Source organism: Entelurus aequoreus, linkage group LG03 (assembly GCF_033978785.1).
Source record: "Entelurus aequoreus isolate RoL-2023_Sb linkage group LG03, RoL_Eaeq_v1.1, whole genome shotgun sequence".
Lineage (NCBI taxonomy): Eukaryota > Metazoa > Chordata > Actinopteri > Syngnathiformes > Syngnathidae > Entelurus > Entelurus aequoreus.
In genome coordinates this window covers 82,674,967-82,688,118 of record NC_084733.1, presented here as the reverse complement: position 1 = coordinate 82,688,118, position 13,152 = coordinate 82,674,967, and the positions used below count along the sequence as shown (strand labels likewise).

Sequence of the window (13,152 nt, the reverse complement as noted above, 5' to 3'; positions counted from 1 at the left end):
TTGTCACTTATAATGACATACTATTACTTATTACATATTGTCACTTATAATGACATCCTATTACTTATTACATATTGTCACTTATAATGACATACTATTATTACATATTGTCACTTATAATGACATACTATTACTTATTACATATTGTCACTTATAATGACATACTATTACTTATTACATATTGTCACTTATAATGACATCCTATTACTTATTACATATTGTCACTTATAATGACATACTATTACTTATTACATATTGTCACTTATAATGACATCCTATTACTTATTATATATTGTCACTTATAATGACATACTATTACTTATTACATATTGTCACTTATAATGACATCCTATTACTTATTACATATTGTCACTTATAATGACATCCTATTACTTATTACATATTGTCACTTATAATGACATCCTATTACTTATTACATATTGTCACTTATAATGACATACTATTATTACATATTGTCACTTATAATGACATACTATTACTTATTACATATTGTCACTTATAATGACATCCTATTACTTATTACATATTGTCACTTATAATGACATCCTATTACTTATTACATATTGTCACTTATAATGACATACTATTATTACATATTGTCACTTATAATGACATCCTATTACTTATTACATATTGTCACTTATAATGACATACTATTACTTATTACATATTGTCACTTATAATGACATCATATTACTTATTACATATTGTAACTTATAATGACATCCTATTACTTATTACATATTGTCACTTATAATGACATACTATTATTACATATTGTCACTTATAATGACATACTATTACTTATTACATATTGTCACTTATAATGACATCCTATTACTTATTACATATTGTCACTTATAATGACATACTATTATTACATATTGTCACTTATAATGACATACTATTACTTATTACATATTGTCACTTATAATGACATACTATTACTTATTACATATTGTCACTTATAATGACATCCTATTACTTATTACATATTGTCACTTATAATGACATACTATTACTTATTACATATTGTCACTTATAATGACATCCTATTACTTATTATATATTGTCACTTATAATGACATACTATTACTTATTACATATTGTCACTTATAATGACATCCTATTACTTATTACATATTGTCACTTATAATGACATACTATTACTTATTACATATTGTCACTTATAATGACATCCTATTACAAAACCCAAAACCAGTGAAGTTGGCACGTTGTGTAAATGGTAAATAAAAACAGAATACAATGATTTTTAAATCCTTTTCAACCTATATTCATTTGAATAGACTGCAAAGACAATATATTTAACGTTCAAACTGGAAAACTTTATTCTTTGCAAATATTAGCTCATTTGGAATTTGATCCCTGCAACATGTTTCAAAAAAGCTGGCAAAAGACTGAGAAAGTTGAGGAATGCTCATCAAACACTTATTAGGAACATCCCACAGGTGAACAGGCTAATTGGGAACAGGTGGGTGCCATGATTGGGTATAAAAGCAGCTTCTATGAAATGCTCAGTCATTCACAAACAAGGATGGGGCGAGGGTCACCACTTTGTCAACAAATGCGCGAGCAAACTGTCAAACAGTTAAAGAACAACATTTCTCAACCAGCTATTGCAAAGAATTTAGGGATTTTACCATCTACGGTCCGTAATATCATCAAAAGGTTTAGAGAATCTGGAGAAATCGCTGCACGTAAGCGGCAAGGCCACAACTTTCGATCCCCAAAGCGATACTGCATCAAAAAGCGACATCAGTGTGTAAAGGATATCACCACATGGGCTCAGGAACCCTTCAGAAAACCACTGTCAGTAACTACAGTTCGTCGCTACATCTGTAAGTGCAAGTTAAAACTTTACTATGCAAAACCAAAGCCATTTATCAACAACACCCAGAAAAGCCGCCGGCTTGGCTGGGCCCGAGCTCATCTAAGATGGACTGATGCAAAGTGGAAAAGTGCTCTGCGGTCTGACGAGTCCACATTTCAAATTGCTTTTGGAAACTGTGGACGTCGTGTCCTCCGGACCTAAGAGGAAAAGAACCATCTGTTATAGGCGCAAAGTGTAAAAGCCAGCATCTGTGATGGTATGGGGGTGTATTAGTGCCCAAGGCATGGGTAATTTACACATCTGTGAAGGCACCATTAATGCTGAAAGGTACATACAGGTCTTGAAGCAACATATGTTGCCATCCAAGCAACGTCTTTTTCATGGACGCCCCTGCTTATTTCAGAAAGACAATGCCAAGCCACGTGTTACAACAGCGTGGCTTCATAGTAAAAGAGTGCGGGTACTAGACTGGCCTGCCTGTAGTCCAGACCTGTCTCCCATTGAAAATGTGTGGTGCATTATGAAGCGTGAAATACCACAACGGGGACTGTTGAACAACTTAAGCTGTACATCAAGCAAGAATGGGAAATAATTCCACCTGAAAAGCTTCAAGAATGTCTCCTCAGTTCCCAAACGTTTACTGAGTGTTGTTAAAAGGAAAGGCCATGTAACACAGTGGTAAAAATGCCCCTGTGACAACTTTTTTACAATGTATTGCTGCCATTAAATTCAAAGTTAATGATTATTTGCAAAAAAATATTAAGTTTCTCAGTTTGAACATTAAATATCTTGTCTTTGCAGTCTATTCAATTGAATATAAGTTGAAAAGGATTTGCAAATCCTTGTATTCTGTTTTCATTTACTATGTTGCGATAACTTTTTGCAGAATGGTTGCGTCCGGTTGCCGACTAAACAGTGGATCACGGCTCAGGGCAGACTCAGCCAAAGTCCCTCTGACTAATTTTGAAATTTTCAAAACCAGCAAACGTAAAGTAAGGCTGGGGGTTACCCACATATGCGGTCCTCTCCAAGGTTTCTCATAGTCATTCACATTGACGTCCCACTGGGGTGAGTTTTCCTTGCCCGTATGTGGGCTCTGTACCGAGGATGTCGTTGTGGCTTGTACAGCCCTTTGAGACACTTGTGATTTAGGGCTATATAAATAAACATTGATTGATTGATTGATTGAAGGCTCCACACTTCCAAAATGCGCTAGCTTGGTGCTCATTTACATTGAATTAGCCAGAGACAGGCTACTATTAGCAGTGGCGATTTTACATGGCGATTTCAACACCTCCAAACTTCGTAATGAAAACTACAACTAAGATGAATGTTACAATTAAACAGCTGGTGTGTAATAAGTACAGTGCTTACAGTATAAACACTTTGTAGGGTGCAACATAACACATTCGGCTTCCTGGAAAAGCTACTTTTTAGTTGGCCTATACAGCACTGCCATCTAATGTGTTGGAAGTGCAACTGCATTGAAAACAAGATAAAACAACTTGGCAGCACATCCGCTCATTTTTACATGTTACATTAAAAACAATTTTGTTTTAATTATCAAACAATATTTATTAACACACACAAATCTACATTGATTGATGATTGATTGATATTAAAACTTTGTACTGTTGGGTACCGGTATCGATTCCGAGGAACTGTTACTGTATCGGTTCAAATACTCATTCTGACGTGTTCTGATTTAATACAACATATCTGACCTGCGCTCTTCCACAGCTTGCTGCCTTACGGGCTGCACCCCCTAGTGGCCAAACACTGCATCGACAGGAAGGTCAACATGGTGACCGCCAGCTACCTGAGTCCCGCCATGAAGGAGCTGCACAACAGGTGACACGACGACAACACGTTTGCAAATAACTTAGTACATGTAAAACAGTAGAGCAGTGCTAATTAATGATTGCTTCTCAGGCGCCCCCTAGGGGACACACAGTTTTTCACACCCCCCTTTAATTGAAATTCAATTGAAAACCTGATCCTATTCTCTTTGAGTTGCTGGCACCACCACCTACATGCCACCAAGCAGAAGACATGGCCATTGTTTTCTCACGCCCCCCGACACCTTATCATATACCTATGTATACTTGTGTATTGTTTTCTCACGCCCCCCGACACCTTACCATATACTTATGTATACTTGTGTATTGTTTTCTCATGCCCCCCCAACACCTTACCATATACTTATGTATACTTGTGTATTGTTTTCTCATGCCCCCCGACACCTTACCATATACTTATGTATACTTGTGTATTGTTTTCTCATGCCCCCCCCGACACCTTACCATATACTTATGTATACTTGTGTATTGTTTTCTCACGCCCCCCGACACCTTATCATATACTTATGTATACTTGTGTATTGTTTTCTCATGCCCCCCGACACCTTACCATATACTTATGTATACTTGTGTATTGTTTTCTCACGCCCCCCGACACCTTACCATATACTTATGTATACTTGTGTATTGTTTTCTCACGCCCCTCCGACACCTTATCATATACTTATGTATACTTGTGTATTGTTTTCTCATGCCCCCCCGACACCTTACCATATACTTATGTATACTTGTGTATTGTTTTCTCATGCCCCCCAACACCTTATCACATACTTATGTATACTTGTGTATTGTTTTCTCACGCCCCCCGACACCTTATCATATACTTATGTATACTTGTGTATTGCTTTCTCACGCCCCCGACACCTTACCATATACTTATGTCTACTTGTGTATTGCTTTCTCACGCCCCCCGACACCTTACCATATACTTATGTATACTTGTGTATTGCTTTCTCACGCCCCCTGACACCTTACCATATACTTATGTATACTTGTGTATTGCTTTCTCATGCCCCCCCGACACCTTACCATATACTTATGTATACTTGTGTATTGTTTTCTCATGCCCCCCGACACCTTACCATATACTTATGTATACTTGTGTATTGTTTTCTCATGCCCCCCCAACACCTTACCATATACTTATGTATACTTGTGTATTATTTTCTCAAGCCCCCAACACTTTATCATATCCTTATGTATACTTGTGTATTATTTTCTCACGCCACCCGACACTTTATCATATACTTATATACAAATGTATATTTTCTCACGCTCCCCCCACACCTTATCATATCCTTATGTATACTTGTGTATTATTTTGTCACGCCCCCTCAACACTTTATCATATACTTATATATAAATGTATGTTGTTTTCTCACGCCCCCGACACTTTATCATATACTTATATATAAATGCATTTTGTTTTCTCACGCCCCCTGACACCTTATCATATACTTATGTATATTTGTGTATTATCTCACGCCCCCGACACCTTATCATATACTTGTGTATATTTGTGTATTTTCTCACGTCCCCCAACACCTTATTATATACTTATGTATATTTGTGTATTATCTCACGGCCCCGACACGTTATCATATACTTATGTATATTTGTGTATTATCTCACGCCCCCGACACCTTATTATATACTTATGTATACTTCTATATTGTTTTCTCAGGCCCCCCCGACACCTTATCATATACTCGTGTATACTTGTGTGTTATCTTGCGCCCCGGCACCTTATCATATACTTATGTATAAATGTATATTGTTTTCACACGCCCCCTCCCTGACACCTTATCATATAATTATGTATACTGGTGTATAATTTTCTCACGCCCCTGACACCTTATCATATCCTTATTTATATATTTGTGTATTATTTTCTCACGCCCTCCCAACACCTTATCATATACTTATGTATAAATGTATATTGTTTTCTCACGCCTCCCTGACATCTTATTGTATACTGGTGTATTGTTTTCTCACGCCCTCCGACACCTTATTATATACTTATGTATACTTGTGTATTGTTTTCTAACACCCTCCGACACCTAATCATATACTTATGTATACTTGTGCATTGTTTTCTCACGCCCCCTGACACCTTATCATTGACTTATTTATACTTGTGTATTATTTTCTCACGCCCCCCGACACCTAATTATATACTTATGTATACTTGTGCATTGTTTTTTCACGCCCCCTGACACCTTATCATTGACTTATGTATACTTGTGTATTGTTTTCTCACGCCCCCCCCGCCTCACTATTTGAGAAGCTCTCCAGTGGGGCCTCGATTGAATTCCCTGAGAATTGAACACAGTAGCAAGCTGTCAGTTTTGTGTAGTGTTGGATTTTGTGGTGTTTGTGTTTGTCAGGGCGGTGGAGGCGGGCATCACCATTGTCAACGAGATGGGTCTAGATCCAGGTATTGATCACATGTTAGCCATGGAATGTATCGACCAAGCTAAAGCTGACGGCTGCACGGTGAGTATGTGTGTGTATGTTAATGTTAGAATGCTAAAGCTGTATGCTAGTTTTTGAACACATTTTTGACATTTTAACTCGATACTCCACGCCATCTTAGAAGAATGGTAACTTTTCCTGTTATCATGCTATTGTTAGCATGCTAACATTTTATGCCAGCATTTTAGGAAAATGTATTTGTTAGAATTTTTCATTTGAACCTAAAAATCATGGCTTTTGATGCTTAAAGCCATCGTAGAAGTATGGCGATTTGTCCTATGTTATCATGATTAGCTAATTGTATTTATTTAAACTTTAAAATCTTAGATTTTAAAACTTAACGCCATCATAGAAGCATGGCAACTTTTCTTATGTTAGCATCTCAGCTAATTTAATTTTTTTTCATTTCTTTTTTCTCCATTTATTCATGAAATAAATAAATGAAAACATATTTTAAAGTTTTTAACTTTAAAATATTGGATTTTGATACTCGCCGCCATCTTAGAAGTATGGTAACTTTTCCTATGTTATCATGCTAATGTTAGCATGATAACATTTTATGCCAGCATTTTAGCAAAATGTATTTGTTTGAATTTTTCATTTGAACCTAAAAATCATGGCTTTTAATGCTTAAAGCCATCATAGAAGTATGCCGATTTTTCCTATGTTATCATGATTAGCTAATTGTATTTTGTTTAAACTGTAAAATCTTAGATTTTGATACTTAACACCATCATAGAAGCATGGCAACTTTTCTTATGTTAGCATCTTAGCTAATATTATTTTTTTAACTTTAAAATATTGAATTCTGATACTTGCCACCATCTTAGAAGTATGGTAACTTTTCCTATGTTATCATGCTGATGTTAGCAGGCTAACATTTTATGCCAGCATTTTAGCAAAATGTATTTGTTAGAATTTTTCATTTGAACCTAAAAATCACGGATTTTGATGCTTAAAGCCATCATGGAAGTATGGTAACTTTTCCTTTGTTGTCATGGTTAGCTAATTGTATTTGTTTAAACTTTAAACAATCTTGGATTTTGATACTTAACGCCATCTTAGAAGCATGATGACTTTTCTTATGTTAGCATGCTAACGTTAATGCCAGCATCTCGGCTAATTTTATTTGTTTAAACTTTGATACTTGACGTCATCTTAGAATTATTACTTTTCCTATGTTGTCATGCTAACGGTTCATGATAGCATTTTAGCTAATTTCATTTGTTTAAGGGACAAGCTCTATAAAATGGATGGATAGTATTTAAAAATGTTGGCTTTTGATACTTGCCACCTAACTTTTCCTATGTTAGCATGCTAATGTTTTATGCTAGTATTTTAGCTAATTTGATGTGTTTTAATCGTAAAACCTTGGCTTTTGATACTTGACGCCATCTTGTGAGTATGTTAACTGTTCCCTTAGTGAGAACTTTGTTGCAGGTGTGTGAGAAAGTGTGAACGAGTTAGCGTGTCAGTAAATGTGTTGTGTTGTGGTGCCACAGGTGGAGTCGTACATTTCCTTCTGCGGAGGACTTCCTGCCCCCGAGTGTTCAGACAATCCTCTTCGCTACAAGTTCAGCTGGAGTCCTTACGGAGTTCTCCTCGCCACCGTCAACCCCGCCCTCTTCCTGCGGGACAACAAGGTGCGCACGCTAAACGTTGGCAACACTTTGTTGTGAGTCGCAGCTCAGCAGCACTTGTGTCCCCTTCAGCTTGTGAGCATCCCACAAGGGGGCGCTCTGATGGACGCCGCCACGCCAATGGATTTCTTTCCTGGATTCAACTTTGAAGGTTACCCCAATCGGGACAGCACCAAATGCGCAAAACTGTACGACATCCAGAAGGCGCACACGGTGCTCAGAGGAACGCTACGCTATAAGGTGTGTTGGTCACACGCACGCACGCACACACACACACACACACACACACACACACACACACACACACACACACACACACACATGAATGATGCTGGTGTCATGCAGGGTTTCTCCAGAGCCATGAGTGGTTTTGTCAAGTTGGGTTTGATCAACAGTGATCCTTGTCCCCTGCTGCAGAGCTCCGCCCCTCCGGTCACATGGGTAACCTCCGTCCCGTTGTCACATGATCGCCTTTAACCTCACTGTAGACTTCTAAGTCAATCTCGTCGTTCGTCGAGCCGTCCTTAAACGTCATGTCTTCTTGCCTGTCCTGGCGTCCACAGAAAGGATTGCTGAGTCACGTGTTGTCGTTGGACCCCACCATCTCCCATGATGCATTTGAGGCGGCGGTGATGGAGCGCGTGGGCCATGACCAAGACAAAATGGACTGTCTGAGATGGTGAGCCTGCACGTGTGACAAAATTAAAAAGCTATTTTTATCCAACTTAACTTAGCTACATATAGCTACATACACCTACATACGCTACATGTATATATAGCTACATACACTACATATATATATATAGCTACATACACTACATATTTATAGCTACATACGCTACATATATATATAGCTACATACGCTACATATATATATATATATATATATATATATATATATATATATATATATATATATATATATATATATATATATATATATATATATATATATATAGCTACATACACCTACATACACTACATATATATAGCTACATACGCCTACATACGCTACATATATATAGCTACATACACTACATATATATGTACATATGTATATATGTATGTGTGGGAAAAAATCACAAGACTATTTCATCTCTACAGGCCTGTTTCATAGAGATGAAATAGTCTTGTGATTTTTTCCCACACATACATATTACGCTCTACCACGGTATCGAGCACTATTTTTTGGATAATCTAATTAAGACATATACATATGTATATATATATATATAGCTACATACACCTACATACACTACATATATATAGCTACATACACTACATATATATATATATATATATATAGCTACATACACTACATATATATATAGCTACATACACCTACATACGCTACATATATATAGCTACATACACTACATATATATATATATATATATATATATATATATATATATATATATATATATATATATATATATATATATATATATATAGCTACATACACCTACATACACTACATATATATAGCTACATACGCCTACATACGCTACATATATATAGCTACATACACTACATATATATGTACATATGTATATATGTTAGTGTGGGAAAAAATCACAAGACTATTTCATCTCTACAGGCCTGTTTTATAGAGATGAAATAGTCTTGTGATTTTTTCCCACACATACATATTACGCTCTACCACGGTATCGAGCACTATTTTTTGGATAATCTAATTAAGACATATACATATGTATATATATATATATATAGCTACATACACCTACATACACTACATATATATAGCTACATACACTACATATATATATATACATATATATATATAGCTACATACACTACATATATATATAGCTACATACACCTACATACGCTACATATATATAGCTACATACACTACATATATATATATATATATATATATATATATATATATATATATATATATATATATATATATATAGCTACATACACCTACATACACTACATATATATAGCTACATACACCTACATACGCTACATATATATAGCTACATACACTACATATATATATATACATATATATATATATAGCTACATACACTACATATATATATAGCTACATACACTACATATATATATATATATATATATATATAGCTACATACACTACATATGTATATATATATAGCTACATACACTACATATATATATATATATACCTACATACACTACATATATATAGCTACATACACTACATATATATATATATAGCTACATACACCTACATATATATAGCTACATACACTACATATACTGTATGTGTATGTATATATATATATATATATATATATATATATATATATATATATATATATATATATATATATATATATATATATATATATATATATATATATATATATATATATATATATATAGCTACATACACTACATATATATAGCTACATACACCTACATACACTACATATATATACCTACATACACTACATATATATAGCTACATATGCTAAATATATATAACTACATACACTATATATATATATATATATATATATATATATATATATATATATATATATATATATATATATAATTAGGGGTGTGGGAAAAAATCGATTCGAATTCGAATTGCGATTCTCACGTTGTGCGATTCAGAATCGATTCTCATTTTAAAAAAATCGATTTTATTTATTTATTTATAAAAAAAAATTTTTTTTTTTTTTTTTTTAAATTAATCAATCCAACAAAACAATACACAGCAATACCATAACAATGCAATCCAATTCCAAAACCAAACCCGACCCAGCAACACTCAGAACTGCAATAAACAGAGCAATTGAGAGGAGACACAAACACGATACAGAACAAACCAAAAGTAGTGAAACAAAAATGAATATTATCAACAACAGTATCAATATTAGTTACAATTTCAACATAGCAGTGATTAAAAATCCCTCATTGACATTATCATTAGACATTTAGTTTATGAGATGCGATGCAAGTGTAAGTCACTGTGACACTATTCATTTTTTGTAAAAAAAAATATTAAACTAATGTTTGTAATGATAATATCAATTAGGGATTTTTAATCACTGCTATGTTGAAATTGTTACTAATATTGATACTGTTGTTGATAATATTCATTTTTGTCTCACTACTTTTAGATTGTTCCGTGTCGTGTTTGTGTCTCCTCAATTGCTCTCAATTGCTCTGTTTATTGCTATTCTGAGTGTTGCTGGGTCGGGTTTGGTTTTGAAATTGTATTGCATTATTATGGTATTGTTGTGTATTGTTTTCATTTAAAAAATTTTATTTTTTTTTAAATCGTTTTTGAATCGAGAATCGTGTTGAAATGAAAAAAAAAAAATCGATTTTGAATCGAATCGTGACCCCAAGAATCAATTTTGAATCGAATCGTGGGACACCCAAAGATTCACAGCCCTAATATATATATATATATATATATATATATATATACCTGTGTGTGTGTGTGTGTGTGTGTGTGTATATATATATATATATATATATATATATATATATATATATATATATATATATATATATATATATATATATATATATATATATATATATATATATATATATATATATATATATATATATATATATATATATATATATATATATATATATATATATATATATATATATATATATATATATATATATATATATATATATATATATATATATATATATATATATATATATATATATATATATATATATATATATATATATATATATATAGCCCCTGGTTCCCTGGGCACCACACCTACTGTTTGTGGGATGGGTTCTCGGGGAGGTTGGGGCCGTACTCTGGCTCCCGCACACACTGGGAGTCAAATGTATTGTACATGCAAATTCACATATACTCACACACATACATACAGACATACGTAGGTACCTACGCTCCCACATACATATACAAATAAATACAGTACATATTTACACACTCAAAGTTCGTACATCCACACGCACATTTCATTATACAAACATACTGTATACACATACTGTACATATACATTCACTGTAAAAACATACATATACACATACTGTACATATACATTCACTGTACAAACACACACATACACATACTACACATACATTCACAGTACAAACACACACATACATATACTGTACATATACATTCACTGTACAAACACACATTTACACATACTGTACATATACATTCACTGTTCAAACACACATACTGTATACACATACTGTACATATACATTCGCTGTACACACATATACACATACTGTACATATACATTCGCTGTACACACATATACACATACTGTACATATACATTCACTGTACAAGCACACATACACATACTGTACATATACATTCACTGTACAAGCACACATACACATACTGTACATATACAAGTACATATGCACACATACACTCATGCACATAATCACGTTTCATCAAACATATATTAACGTTGTTGCCCTAGGGTAAACTGGGTATAACACATGGCACACTGACAAAGCTTAACCTATTGTTACTATAACAATCTACAAGGTTAAGGTTGCTTCTCTTTCTTCCCCTCCATTTTTCTGCATTCTTTCGTATCTCAAGTTATCATTACGTATATGTATTGTTGCATTTGAACAATTGTATTGTTGATAATAAAGGTAAAGTACTGGTATTGTTTATTATCAATAGCACTATTTCTATTGGTATTCATATTGCTCCATTTTTAGTGTAATAATGCTCATTGTCATTTCTGTATTTTTATTTTTATTTTCGCTAACTGCTTATTTGCTATTACTTTTACCATCATATTTGTACATGTCGTATTTGCTGATGTTGCTCTGTTGTTGTTGTTGTTGTTTTTGTCTCTCTGTCTAATCCCCCTCTTGTCCCCACAATTCCCCCCTCTGTCTTCCTTTTTCTCTCTTTCTATCCCCTCCTGCTCCGGCCCGGCTGCACCAAATGATAATATAAATACATTTAATAAAGTCAAAATACAAGTAAGGCAACAAGAGAAGTAACCTACACTTCTCTTTTGTAAAGTAAATCTGAACAGCCGATATGGGCATATACATCTGCTATATGATTTGCCCGAGAAGCTGGGCAGGACATTATAAAAAAAAAAATTAAAAAAATATATATAGCTACATACACCTACATAAACTACATATATATACAGTCGTGCTCATAAGTTTACATACCCTGGGAGAATTTATGATTTCTTGGCCATTCTTCAGAGAATATGAATGATAACACAATAACCTTTCTGCCACTCATGCTTAATGGTTGTGTGAAGCTATTTATTGGAAAACAAC

At 33.8% G+C, this 13,152-nt stretch overlaps 1 protein-coding gene across 2 annotated transcripts in view; it reads left to right on the top strand.

The window, feature by feature from the left end:
• The window catches only part of aass (aminoadipate-semialdehyde synthase), a 44,214-nt gene that overhangs the window by 28,873 nt on the left and 2,189 nt on the right, over positions 1–13,152 (top strand). For both annotated transcript variants that reach the window (XM_062042960.1, XM_062042959.1), the window contains exons 16-21: positions 3,614–3,724; positions 6,120–6,228; positions 7,710–7,850; positions 7,920–8,087; positions 8,193–8,288; positions 8,411–8,526. In XM_062042960.1, the coding sequence (XP_061898944.1) occupies positions 3,614–3,724; positions 6,120–6,228; positions 7,710–7,850; positions 7,920–8,087; positions 8,193–8,288; positions 8,411–8,526 (741 nt within the window). The remainder of the gene's footprint in view (positions 1–3,613; positions 3,725–6,119; positions 6,229–7,709; positions 7,851–7,919; positions 8,088–8,192; positions 8,289–8,410; positions 8,527–13,152) is intronic.